At 45.8% G+C, this 14443-nt stretch overlaps 1 protein-coding gene across 1 annotated transcript in view; it reads left to right on the top strand.

Moving 5' to 3' along the window:
* The window catches only part of Ttll9 (tubulin tyrosine ligase like 9), a 52015-nt gene that overhangs the window by 34105 nt on the left and 3467 nt on the right, over positions 1-14443 (top strand). The window contains exons 11-14 of the mRNA XM_048810550.1: positions 9491-9655; positions 10448-10644; positions 11958-12071; positions 13177-13301. Coding sequence (XP_048666507.1) covers positions 9491-9655; positions 10448-10644; positions 11958-12071; positions 13177-13301 — 601 coding nt within the window. The remainder of the gene's footprint in view (positions 1-9490; positions 9656-10447; positions 10645-11957; positions 12072-13176; positions 13302-14443) is intronic.

Raw genomic sequence — 14443 nt, 5'->3', positions numbered from 1 at the left:
CATCGGGGCATCCCGGGCTGGGGGGGACGGGAGGGAGCGGCGCAGAGCAGCTCAGAGCAGACTGCTTGCTTAAGGCAGGTGCATTTCTTTTTTCTTTTCTTTTCTTTTCTTTTCTTTTCTGGTACTAGGGATTGATCTCAGGGACACTCGACCAACGAGCCACATCCCCAGCCCTATTTTGTATTTTATTTAGAGACAGGGTCTCACTGAGTTGCTTAGTGCCTCCCTGTTGCTGAGGCTGGCTTTGAACTGGCTTTGATCCTCCTGTCTCAGCCTCCAGAGCCGCTGGGATTACAGGCATGTGCCGCTGCGCCAGGCTTGAGGCAGGTTTTGACTGATGCCTAAGATTTATGTTATTCATATGCAAAATAGCAGACAGCTTAGCACCCCCTCACCCCCGAAAATGTTTGCATTTTGGGTGTGTGTGCGCGCGCATGCCTTTTTCTTTAATGCCTGGTGGTTGGCTCAAATACAACTCAATTTTCATCCATCTGATTGTCAGGGACCAAAACTTTGAAAACACGCTGACTTGGCAAGGCTGGGGGAATCCCTCTGTTGCTGGTGGGAGCTTAAATTAGCACAAACCCTTAGAAGGCAATCTGGTAAATATCTATGAAGGCCAAATTCTCACGCCTCCTGATCCTGCAATTTCCCTCTGAAATTCCATCCTACAGGTATACTCACAATATAGAGAAAGACAGGCTTAAAGGTCAGGCACTTTGCAGCCTCACTTGTGAGAGCAAAAAAGAAGGCAACAATGAAGCAAATGGTGTACTCATACTGCGGAGTACTATGCAACCATTAAAATGGAAAGGGGAGTGTGCTTTATGTACTGATAGGTGCCTGGGGTGGGGTGCAAAGTATAGAATAGCAAAAATCATGTTCCCAATTATGTTTAAAAATTATATATCTATATATGTCTGTTTATCTGTGCGTAGATATCTCTGAAGTCCAGACAAGAAACTGGAAACAGGGCTAATGGTGTAGCTCATCAGGAGAGCACTTGCTTAGCACACACAAGGCCCTGGGTTCTATCCTAGCACCACAAAAAGAGAGAGAGAGAGAGAGAAAAGGAAGAAAAGTTGTCTCTGGGAGAAGAAATATGTAGATAGGGACAGGTGAAAAGGAGATTTTTTTTTTCTTCTATATATTTTGCACTTTTTGACTTTTGGGTCATGTGAATGTATTAGCTATAAAATGATACACATCAAGAAAAGCTTTTAGCCAGTTACAGTACTGCACAACTGATGCCTGTAATCTCAGCAACTCAGGAGACCAAGTCAGGAGGATCACAAGTTCAAGGCCAGCCTCAGAAATTTAGCCCTAAGCAATTGAACAAGATCCTGTCTCTAAAAAATAAAAAGGGCTGGGGATGTGGCTCAGTGGTTAAGCACCCCTAGATTCAATCCCAGGTGCCAAAAAAGGAGAAAGTTTTTAAGATTTCCAGGCCTGAGATTAGAAGAAAATGGAGAGTCAATTCAGAAAGGTCTAGAAGCTAGATTACCTGCATGTGGAAGACAATCTGTGTTTGGAAACAGAGAATGATGCAGCCTAGTTTCCTGCTTGGGAACCCCAGGCAATGTTTTTAGTCAGTTCATCTCTCCTTCTCAGGAGGCTGAGGCAGGGCAATTAGACCCTGTCTCAAAATGAAAAATCAAAAGGGCTGGGGTATAGCTCAGCTGTAGTGTCCCCTGTTCAACCTCCAGTGCCCCCCAAACATCTCAGAACCCACCTCTCTGCCTTGGTTCTGTCACTTAACTTGAGGTTGTCTAGGGTCATGCATTGGCATTGCCTCAACAAGGGACCCACCTCAGGCCCTTCTGAGTACTTTTCACAAATTGTTTTTTTCCTACTTTGCTGACTTCATTTTCTGCATGTTTATTGTATAATTTTAACACACATTTATCACATGCAAGTCATCAAATTTAGTTTTACTGCCACCTCTTTTGTTATTAAAATTAAATAATGCGTACAAAGCACATAGAACTGTGCCTGCCGGAGTGACCCTGGGTAAACTCAGGGTTCCCCACCCCCGCACCACCACATTCATGAGTGTTTGTACATTTCCAGGCATCTCAGGGATTATTAAGCAAACTGAGCCCTCTCCCGGGGCCAGTTTCTATTTAATGAGCCTGTGCTCATTAAACATTCACAGTGAGTGAATGGAGTGAATACGCATTATTTTCCACCCCTTCTTTTAAATTGTTTTTGATTTTTAAATCTGGAAAAAAATATTAAAATGTGTAGAAACTGCAGAAAAGACTATAGCAGGGTCCTATGTATCTACCCTCCAGATTTATCATATTTTACTCTGATATTTTACCCATTTGCTTCAGCTCCCACAATGCCAACTTTAAAATAGCAAATAAGGGGCCAGGGTTGTGACTCAGTGGTAGAGTGCTCGCCCAGCACATTCAAGGCCCTGGGTTCAATCCTCAGCACCACATAAAAATAAATAAATAAAGAGGTTGTGTCCATCACTAAAAAATAATATAAAAAAAAGCAGATAAATTTTTGGATCACAAAATAACAGGAAATATCTTTAACCTGATTTTAACATATGTATTATATTTACATATAGTTTACACACAGTTATTCAAATACACACCTATGCAAACATACACAAGTTATAAAAATATTAACTGAACCATTGTATATAATAATGATCAAGTAAAAACAATCTAAATCATCCTTGAGGGATGGTGAACTGAATTATAAAGCACCTACTAATGTTGTGCATCTGTTAAGAACAATAAAGTTTATAGTCAAAGGCCAGGTGTGGTGTCGTACTCCTGTAACCCCAGCGACTCAGGAGACGGAGGCAAGAGGATTGAGAGTTCAAAGATTCTTAGCAAGGTCTTAAGTAAATTGGTGAGACCTTGTCTCAAAATAAAATAAAAATAAAAAGGGCTGGGGTTGTGGCTCAGTGGTTAAGCACCACTGGGTTCAATTCCTAGTACAAAAAAAAAAAGTCTATAGTAGAAATGTCATGACATGGAAAGGTGTGCAAGACAGACTCCTAAGTGGAAAGAAGTGCAAGCTGTAGTGCCCGTTTGTTTGCAATCCTATTTTTGCTTTTAAAAATGTGTGTTCCTGTTTAGGAAACATGTATGAAAGGAAGTTCATCGTTACTGATCTAGGAACTCTGAACACTACAAAGGATGAGAATCAGGCAAAGACACGTTGACTTTCAGCTTCATACATTTCTCTACAGTATGAATTGTGTCTGCAACTGACACGTTTTACTCTAATAATAAAAACAATAATATGGGTTTCATCCTAAAAGTAGTATAGCTTGTTAAAGACAAATCAGGAAATTCAAGAAAGTACAGAGAGAGAGAGAGAGAGAGAGAGAGAGAGGAAAAAACCTTCTCTAGTGTCCTTTCCTAGAAACAAACTACTTGGCATTTGGTGTATTTTCTTCCAGGTTCATTTGTAGAACATTTTAAAAATCTTGCTGTCATTTACATTTTATATATGAGTGATCCCATGTGTATAAATATAAATTTTTCTTCACTAAACATTATCATCAGTATTTTCCTTGTGCACATTTTTTAAATTATAAAACATCCCACTGAGTGGACGTACTGGTGTACTAATCTTCCATGCCATGGGCACTTGGGAACTGTTCAATTCCTTACTGTCACAACATACAAAGCTCCAAGGGGACTTTTTTCCCATATTTTTGTTGGTGCGTTATAGTTGTACACATGGTGGGACTTGATACACATTTGTACATGCAATATACTTTGGCCAATATCATTCCCTGATATTTCCCCTTTCTCTTTCTTCCCCTCTCCCCCTGGTCCCCTTCCTCTACTCTACTGACCTCCCTTCCATATTTATGAGTTGCCTGCCCACCCCCCACACCTTCTTTTCCTTTTTTCTCTCTGGTTTCCACATATGAGAGCAAACATGCAACCCTTGACCTTGGGAGTTTGGCTCATTTCACTTAACATCCTCAGGTTCCATCCATTTTCCTGCAAATGACATGATTTCACTTTTCCTTGTGGCTGAATAAAACTCCATTGTGTATATAGATACATTTTCTTTATCCATTCACCTGTTGATAGACACCTAGGCTGGCTCCCTAGTTTGCTATTGTGAATTGTGCTGCTGGAAACTTGGGTGTGCATGCATAGCTATAGTATGATGACTTCAGTTCTTTAGGATAAATTCCGAGGCATGGTATGGCTGGGTCATATGGTGGTTTCATGCCTAGGTTTTTGAGGAACCTCCATACTGATTTCTGTAATGGTTGTGCTGATTTACAATCTCACAACAGTGTAAGTATCCCTTTTTCTCCACATCCTCTCCAGCATTTATTATTATTCGTGTTCTTTTTATTTTCCTTTTCCTTTTTTTTTTGGATGCGGGTGATTGAACTCAGGGGCACTCAACCACTGAGCCACATCCTCAGCCCTATTTTGTACTTATTTAGAGACAGGGTCTCCCTGAGTTGCTTAGCACCTTGGCTTTTTGCTGAGGCTGGCTGATCCTCGTGCCTCAGCCTCCCCAGCTGCTGGGATTACAGTCGTGCGCCACCATGCCCAGCTTATTCATGTTCATGTTCATGTTCATGTTCATGTTCTGGCTGTGAGATGAAATCTCAGTCTAGTTTTGATTTGCATTTCCCCAGTTGTTAATGATGTTGAACATTTGTTCATATATTTGTTGGCCATTTGTATTTCTTCTTTTAAGAATCGTCTGTTTAACTCATTTGCCCATTTACTAATTAGGTTATTTGTTTTCCTCAGTGTTAGTTGCTTTTTTTTTTAGTTCTTTATATATTCTGGATTTTTTTAAAAAAAAATTTTGTAGTTGTACATGGACAGAATGCCTTTATTTTATTTTATTAATGTGGTGCTGAGGATCGAACCCAGTGCCTCATGCATGCTAGGCAAGTGCTCTACCACTGAGCTACAGCCCCAGCCCCTATATCCTGCATATTAATTCTCTATCAGAAGAGTAGCTAGGGAAATTTTTCTGCTATTCTATGGGTTCTCTTTACATTATTTTTTTGTTTGTTTGTTTGTTGCCAGGGATTGAATCTAGCAGTGCTTAACCACTGAGCCATATCCCTAGCCCTTAAAAAAAAAAAATATATATATATATATATATATATTTTCTGTGTGTGTGGTGCTACAGTTTGAACCCAGGGCCTTGCGCATGTGGGACATGCACTCTACCAACTGAGCCATATCCCCAGCCCCAAAATATCTTATTTTGAGACAAGCTTTCACTAAATTGCTTGGGGCCTCTCTAAGTTACTGAGGCTGGCTTTGAACTTGTGATCCTCCTACCTCAGCCTCCCATGCTGCTAGGATTACAGGTGTGTACCACTGTTCCTGGCTCTCTTCACATTCTTAATTGTTTCCTTTGCTGTGAAGAAGCTTTTTAATTTGATACCATCCCATTTATTAACTCTTGGCATTACTTCCTGAGCTTTAGGGTCCTATTGAGAAAGTCGCGCCTGCACCTACACATTGGAGTGTCGACCGTACATTGTCTTCTAGGAGAAAGGGACAACTTTGTTGGTCAACAATTTTACTGCATTTTTTTCCCTTTGGATGATGTGACAAAGGAGTAAATACTGGGTCAAGGGCATCTGACCGGGTTCTTTCCAGAGGAGCTCTCTATGTCCCCAACCCCAACACACTCATTTCATCTCCGGTCCCCACTGTTGGGGACAGTTATTTTAAAAAGCCATTTCTAAGACAATGGGCATGACTGGGTGAAGAATCCCCAGGCCTTCGTGACGCTATCCTGCAACTATTCTGAATTATAAATTTTCCAGAATTAAAAAGCACAAAGGTGTAACTGCCTTGATGAGGAAGGAGGTTTCTGCCTCAGGATTTCATCAATTTCCATGCCCCTCATTTACATTCCTTTTACATTGTGTATCTTTTATTACTAGAAACTTTGAGCATTTTCCCAGATGGCCTTCTACCAGGGACAGTTTCTCTTTTATGTTTTCACAGCCTTTATTTATTAGGGACATAGCGTTTTACTGTTGACAATTTATGGAGATTTTCATGTGGCAGAAACGTTAGGCTGTCACATTTGCCATAGTCTCTCATTGGGTTTGCCCCTTAATTTTTGTCCTGATGTGATTGTTTCCATTTGCACTCAGCTGATTCCGTCGCTGTCCATTGAGATCCGCTGTCATCTCTACTGTCATCGTTAGGCGAGGGAAGTTCTCTTCCCCTAAAGACTTCACAACAGCTGCACCTCTCACAGATTGATTTTGATGGCTTGTTTGCTCCTTGCTACTTGTCTCTTGGGTCCGTCAGGACTTGATCTGGGGATGCAGGTGGAGGCGAGGGCTGAGGCTGGCCCACTGGCTCTCCTCCCTCAGCCCTGCTCCTCCTCTGCTCTGCAGGAAGGAGCAGAGGGAAGCGGGTCTAGCTGGGAGCCAAGCTTTCTTCCCCTGCGTCGTCGTCAGGAACTTGTTTTTCCTGAGCTTCCTATTTTTTTTAATAACAGCTTTATTGGGATATAATTGAGCTTTATTTACAACTTATTTATATACTGAGATCTATAATTTGTACAGCGTGAAATTCACCCAGATAAAGCAAGCAAAGGAATGGTGTGTATCATAATCAAACCGCTATCAGCACAGTCAGTAAGAATATTTCCATCTTCCCCCAAAAGAAATCGCACATGCACTAGCCAGCACTCTCCATGCCCCCTTGACTCCCCTCCCGGCCCTTTGTAACTGCTTTCTTGCCGCAGTCCGGCTGCAGCAAAATAACCGGGGGGTGACGAACAACTTGATACAGCTGGAGTGGGAGCCGTTTATTGTAGGACAGGAGGGGTATATATACATTCCACACAGCTTATCTTAATTAGCATAAACTAGATACAGCAGTCAACCAATAAGGAATCTCCACACTTAATGGCTCGCTGGCATTACTTCACAAACCACTCCCTCTGGCAAAATGCCAGGTGCCATCTTGACTTGTTTACAGACCCTAACACTTTCTGTCTCCAGGCATCTTCCTAGACCCAGGGATGTAGCTCAGTGGCAGAGCGCTTGCCCAGAATGTGCAAGGTCCTGGACGTTTAATGTAAGTGGGATCAATCGTGTGTGGTCTTTGGTGTCCACCTTTTTTTCACTGGGCATGATGATTTCAAGATTTTTCTTATTGTAACATGTACCAATACCCTCCCCTCTCTCTCTCTGGTACTAGAGATGGATTGAACCAGGCCTCACAAACGCTAAGCAAGTGCTGTACCACTGAGCTGCCTCCCCAGCCCTTTTTATTTTATTTTGACACAGGGTCTAAGTTGCCCAGGCTGAATTGAACGTTGCCATCCTCCTGCCTCAGCCTCCCAAGTAGCTGGGATTAAGCTTCCTATCTCTTTGATGCCAAATAATATTCTATTCCAATAAAGGGGGCATGATACTTATTTGCCTATTGATAGACACTGGGTGTTGTTACCCCTTTGGGGTTATTATGAAAAAATGCTGCTTTGAGAACTTGTTGTGCAAAAGGGCTGGGGTGTAGCTCAGTGGCAGAGCCCTGACCTAGCAGGTGCAAGGCCCTGGGTTGCATCCTCAGTACTAAAAGAGTAGAGAGAGAGGTACAAACTTTTTTATGGGCTATTCTCTTTCTCTTGAGCACATGGCTATGAATGGAATTGCTGGCCACGTGGTAATTCTGTTGAACCCTTTGAAGAACTGATAAATTGTTTTCCAAAGTGCTGCACAATCTCTCATTTCCACTAGCATTTTGTGAAGGAATCCGATTTCCCCACCTCCTACCAACACACAATATCGTCTAACCACTTTATTACAGCAGCCCCCGTGGTTGTGAAGTAGTTTTACCTTGCATTTCCCTCATGACACATATGGGTTTGTTGGCCATTTGTAGATCTGTCTATTCAAATTTCGCTCTTTTAAAAATGGGTTGGTCTCTTTATTGTTGATTTGTAAAAATGCTTTATGTTTTCTGGATGCTGGTCCCGCATCAGATATGTGATTTGCAAATACTTTCTCCCATCTGTGGGGTGTCTTAGCACTGTCTTGATAATGTCCCTTAAAGCACAAACATTTTTAATTCTGGTAAAGCCCATTTTATCTATTTTTTCTTTTATTGCTTGTGCTTTTGGTGTCATATCTAAGAAACTCTGCCTAGGCCAATGTACAACTTACTCCTATGTATACTTCTAAGAATTTTTAGTTTTGTCTCTTATATGTAGGTCTAAGGTATGAGAAAGGGGTTCTGTTTTATTCTGTTGCACCTGGATATCCAGGAGTTCCTGCTCCATTTGTCATTTGTTCAAAAGACACCCCCCCACACACCCTATTGAATCGCCCCAGCACCTTTTGGAAAATGACCTGGACACAGGCTTGAGGGCTCCATCCTATGGAGTGATTGTCTGTGTGCTCCTTCTTTAGAAGTGGAGGCAGGAAAATTTTCAAATATGAAAGGAAAAATGTCTTTGAAAAGTTCTGAAGATGACATTCTAGGAAAAAGACACTAACAAGGAAACCCACCTTCTCAAAGAGGTGGAAGCCACCCTGCCCTGTCCCATATGTGACAGACAGGGAGAAGCATGCTTTAGGGGAGCTAGACTTGAGCCAGCGACCTAGAGCCTCTACCTTCCCAATGAAGTCCTGGAGGAAGCTGCATATAGTGGTCATTTCATGAGGTTCAGGTGTCCGTCCTGCTCCCTGGGGGAGGGTGCTGAGGAAGGGGTATCTCAAATGGCTGTCACTGCCTTCTGTGAGCTTCCAAAGTCTCATGTGTTAGATGGGAAGTATCTGGGAACAAATGAGATGATGTGTGTGAACTCTGAGCTGCACCATGTCACTGATGTCATTTGAAGGTAACAACAGTGATTATACCAAAAGCAGACTCTCAGGGCTGGGCCTTTTAAGGCCACCTGACCCCATCCCAATGCTGAATCCCTTCTCTAGTATTCCTACTAGTGGCCACCCAGTCCAAACTCCTTTGGTGACAGGGAGCTCAGTGTGTCCTGAGATGACTGTGCTACATTTGGTGTCTCTACTTGTTAAAAAACTCTCTTGAGTTGAAAAAAAAATCATCATAATATCAGCTCTGCCAGGCCCTGTGAGAGGCACTTGTGATTGTTGGGAGTGGGGACCGGGGACTGGACCCAGGAGTGTTCTTCCTCTGAGCTACATCCTCAACCCTTTTTAGAATTTTATTTTGAAACAGAGTCTTATTAAGTAGCCCAGGCTGGCCTTGAACTTGCAATTCTCCTGCCTCAGCTTTCCAAGTACCTGGGATTACAGGCGTGGGCCACCACACCTGGCTAAGAGGCATTTTTATACAGTGTTTTATCTGATCCTTCAAATAATCCTGTGAAGCCAACATACTATAATAGGTGGGCAGAAAGGCTCAGAGAGGGCAAGGGCCCCAGGCTCAGGGGCTCACGGGTAGTAAAGAGGCAGGCGGATTTGAATCCTGGCCCATCTGGCTCCACAGCCCACATATGTGAACTTTAAGCTGTTTTGTAGTTTTCCTCATCAATTCCCAAATGGTCTCAGTTCAGTTCTGGGGGTACTATGGAGGGTGTCTTGTCCTTCCTGTCCACACTTGTCCTTGACCACCAACCTCTGCCAGATGTTCACCTCACCAATGTCGCTGTGCAAAAGACATCTCCAGACTACCACCCAAAGAAGGTGAGAAGCTGGGCTTCTACCCTCCCCGGCAGCCTTCTGGGATGAGGTTGGGAGGGAAGGGCAGAGGCAGGGCACCCAGGACAGGCCTGTCTTGGGCTCATAGCTCACCAGCGAGGACAGGCCCACCCTTGCCATTTGCAGAGCCCAGGACAAGGTACAACAGAGGTCCATGGACCATGTACCTCAATATTTAAAAGTTCGGGTCAAAAAAATGCACCCCTAAAGAAAATGTGCTCCATCCGACAGAGACCTCCTATTGATCAATCCATTGATTGGTGTATCATATAGACATTCTTTTTGTCAATCTATTATCTATCTATCTGTCATCTATATAGTAACCTGCAGAGCCAGGTTGAAATGCTGAAAGCTCAGGCTTCTGGGAGTGAAGGGCCTGATCTAGGGCCACGGGAGAGTGAGCCTCAGCTCACACCTGCTCCCTTCTTTTCTGTCCTGTGCCTCCATCCCACACAGGGGGACTGCACACACACACGACCCTGTGACCAGCAGCCCATTGACCATCCTAGGCCTTGAGATGCCCTCAAAAGCAGGCCCAGGGAGAGGGCCTGTGCCGGCCATCAGGGCAGGGGCCTCTGGGGGCCTGGGTAGCCAGTTATGGGTGATCAGAATCTCCACCCACGAGGGGGGTACACTCTAGCTGTCCTAATCCTGGGACTCAGGGCTAGGCCCCCCTTGCCCAGGCCTAGGGTAGTGCCGATGGGCTCGCAGGAGGGTCGTGGCAGGCGGATCCCGGTGGCTCAAGTTCCTCTGCCAACCCCACTGCCCGGGTCCCAGGGCTGCAAGTGGATGCTGCAGCGCTTCCGGCAGTACCTGGCGTCCAGGCACGGGCCCGAGGCGGTGGAGGCGCTCTTCGGCGACATGGACAACATCTTCATCAAGAGCCTGCAGAGTGTGCAGAAGGTGATCATCAGCGACAAGCACTGCTTCGAGCTGTACGGCTACGACATCCTCATCGACCAGGACCTCAAGCCGTAAGTGGGCGGCCGGGCCTGGGGTCTGGCTTTACACGCGGGCACCCTGGTCTGGGAGCCCAGCTCGGCCACTTCCTGGCTGTGTGACCTTGGACACACTTCTTTTTTTCTGTGCCTCAGTTTGCCAGTCTGTAAAACAGGGTTGGTCACCTTGCTGTGCCTCTAGGAGGGACAAATGAGCTGTCTGTGGGACACGGGGCTTGGTGCTGGCTCTGGGAAGCCTGTCCTGTTGGTGGGCAGAGTGAGGGGTGCTCCCCTCATACCCGGCAAAACACTTCCCCTCTGGAAGTCTTGGCACTTGGAGGATGTGAAGTGCCACGTAAGGGAATATTGTCACGGTGGCTGTTCCTGCCAAGAATGTGGTGCATTCTTGCCCATGGAGGGGGTTGAGCTGGCGAGGAGAACAAGCTAGAGCTGGCAGGGACCAGAGCGATGGCCTCACATGACACGACAGGACATGGGAACCCGTGGGTTGTCGGCTTGGGGGAGGGGGAGGTCAGCGGCGAGTCAAGGGCAAAATGAAGCTCAGGGTCAAGTGCCCGGGCTGGGCTGCTCCCCACCAGCACTGCTGGATGCAGGAGGCCACTCCCCTGCCCAAGGTCACTCCAGAGGTGCTGTGGGCTTTCAGAGCCAGGAGTAGTGACACCTGAGTCAGCTCCTGGCTAAAGGGACACTGAGTCCCAGCACCCAGCGGTCTCTCTCCTTTGCCCCTGGCAGCGAGCTCTGGCTGCATCATTAGGGTAGACTGAGGCCGGGAACAAGCTGGGAGGGGGGGAGCCCTTTGCTCTTCCTGTGCCCCAGCTTCCTGTCTGTAAAATGACCAGGCTGCACAAAACCTCCGGACCCATGTGGGCTCCAGGGAACTGGAGGTCCTGGGCTGTTTGGGACCTGCAGATACAGGTATTTTAGGTTTGATCTTCAGAATGTTTCTGTGTTTAATTTTTTTGACAAAATCTGGGAGATGTTTACCTAAAAATAAGGATTTGGGGCTTTTCTAGAAAAATCAGATGATCTCATAATTCTGGGCTCACGCTCCCCTGGGGCAACGCTGTCCTGCAGGCAGGTCAGTTGCCAGCCTTGGCAAATTTTCCCTCTCGAAGGGATCTTCCTGCACTCACGTCTCCACTGGAAAAGGAAAAGCATCACCAGCAGAAGGGCCCCACGGTCCCCCTCGCCCAGGGCCGGCTCCGCTGCTCTAAGCTCCCTTTCTTCAGAGGGAAAGACGGAGCAGCCTGGGTGGAGTGACAGTGGGTCCCAGGCACCGCATCTAGCCTCAGGGAAATCCTCAGATTCTCCCTCCCGTTCCTCCCCAGGTGGCTCCTGGAGGTCAACGCATCCCCGTCACTCACGGCCAGCAGCCAGGAGGACTATGAGCTCAAGACCCGACTCCTGCAGGACACACTGCACGTGGTGGACATGGAGGCCAGGTGAGGCAGCCCTGGCCGAGGCAGCCGGCGCTCCACCAGGGAAGAGGACTCAGGCCCTTGGATGGCCCCACATTTTATGGATGTCCACACAGGGTCAGGTCCTGGCCCAAGGACTCGGCCTCTCCAGAAGGGAGCAAGGCCATCCGCAGCTTTCTGAGACTCAGTCTAGCAGGATTTATTCAAAATTTCCTAACTATGGGACCCTGGACCAATCACTTCACCTCTCTGAGCCTCAGTTTCCTCAGAGGTAAAATGGGAAATGACTGTCCCTCAGGGTTATTTTAATTTACTAAGATCATTTATTGCAAAATGCTTAGCTCACAGTAACTGCCCCAATAAGAGACTATTTATTGTTATAACAATGTTTATGTAATGGGAAGGACCCAGGGTTAGCTTCAGGAATGGGTGCATCAGGTACTTAGTCAATGTTAGTTGGTTGGTCTCCCTCCCTCTCTTGCACAAACACACTCACACACTTGTTCTCTGCCCACCTCCACTCTTCTGTATCAGCTTTCTCCCAATTATTCCAGCAAAAGTTGGAGGGCCAACTCTCAATGCTGGAAGTGAGAATGCCCATTCCTGAACCAATCACTGTAACTCTGATAGACCAGGGGGTAGGAGCAACCCACCCGAGGCCTAGGGGTGAGGGAGAGAGGGGTGACTCTTCAAGAAAAGCAGAGGCACCACTGGACTGAAAGAAGGTGAAATGGATGCTGAGCAGAGAAAACCTCAGGCATCCACTAAACCTACCATTACTTATTCATTCAATAAACATTTGAGACTCTATTGTGTGCCAGACCCTGGGCCACACACTAGGAATACGGTAATGAAGATGGCAGACCTGGTCCCTGGCTTTGTGGTGTTTATGGTCTGGGGAGGAAAACAGACTTTAAACTGAAAATCACAACTGGGTGCATCTTCCTGAGGGCAAGTGTGGGGACCTCAGCATAAAAATAGAGTTCAACCTCTTAGAGACTGTGGGGTCCAGGGAACAGACCAAAAAATGGTTGGACCAAAAAAAGGGCTTCTGACAGGGTGGACACCCGTGGGGTTGAGAGAAGGCTGGGTCCTGGCCTCTTTAACCTTTGTGTCTCTGCCTGTGCAGGCTCACAGGAAGGGAAAAGCGAGTCGGAGGCTTTGACCTTATGTGGAATGATGGCCCTGTCAGCAGAGAGGAGGGGGCTGCTGACCTGTCAGGGATGGGAAACTCTGTGACCAACACACACCTCGGTATGTCGCGCCAGGTGGGGCGTGGGCACCAGGGCTGTGCCAGGAGGTGGTGGGTTGTCTAGAGGCAGCCTCAAGGAGCAGTTGGAATGTCTGAATCAGTCTGCTCCTCACCAGCTCTGTGACCCCAGGCAAGGGAGTCAACCTCCCTGGTCCTCATCTGTGGAATTAAGAGGAACAGTTCCCGTGTATGCCTGGAACACTGTCTGGCACACAGCGAGACATTGTTAATCTGTCAGGAGGCGGATCTCAAAAGGCTTAAGTGGAAAACCAATGGAAAAAATGCATAATGTCATTAAGAGAAATTAAGGGCCTCAGGCCTTGGCTTTAAGCTAGTTTCTAAAAAGTGAAATTTTTTTCTTGATTATAAAAATTATTCACACAGCCAGGTATGGTGGCACACACCTGCAATTCCAGTGATTCAAGAGGCTGAGACCGGAGGATCCTGAGTTCAAAGCCAGCCTCATCAACGGAGAGGCGCTAAGCAACTATTTGAGACCCTGTCTCAAATAAAATACAAAATAGGCCTGGGGATGTGGCTCAGTGGTTGAGTGCCCCTGAGTTCAATCCCCAAAAAAAAGACCAAAAATTATTCACACAGCCGGGTGCACATCTATAATCCTAGTGACTTGAGAGGCTGAGACAAAACGATTGCAAGTTCAAGGCCAGTGGGGGAAACTTAGACCCTGCTTTGAAATTAAATATAAAAAGGGCTAGGGGTGTAGCTTAGTGGTTAGGATACCCCTGACTCAATCCTTAGTACTGGGGGAAAAAAATACACACACACACACACATACACACATATATATATATTCACACTCATTGTAGAATATTTGAAAACTAAAGAAGGAAATTAAAAAAAAAACATGCAGACATAACCATCTTTAACAATCTGGCGTGTTTCCTTTGAGTTTTACAAAAAATGCATATATTCATACTTTTTCTTCTATAAAATTGGCATTGGGCTGGAATTTTGAGTCCAGCATCTCCCATTCAAGAATATTAAGCAGAACCTCCCATTTGGAAGAATTTTTTGGCCAGGTCTGGACTAAACCCTTTACACACATTATCTTGTATCTTTAGGTGAGTTTTGTTACCGTTCTACAGATGAGGAAATGGTCTCCAGATGGGTCATGGGTTGCTGG

Source organism: Marmota marmota, unplaced genomic scaffold (assembly GCF_001458135.2).
Source record: "Marmota marmota marmota unplaced genomic scaffold, marMar, whole genome shotgun sequence".
NCBI lineage: Eukaryota > Metazoa > Chordata > Mammalia > Rodentia > Sciuridae > Marmota > Marmota marmota.
Note: the sequence above shows the minus strand (reverse complement) of the source record. Positions and strands in the feature narration are given on the sequence as shown.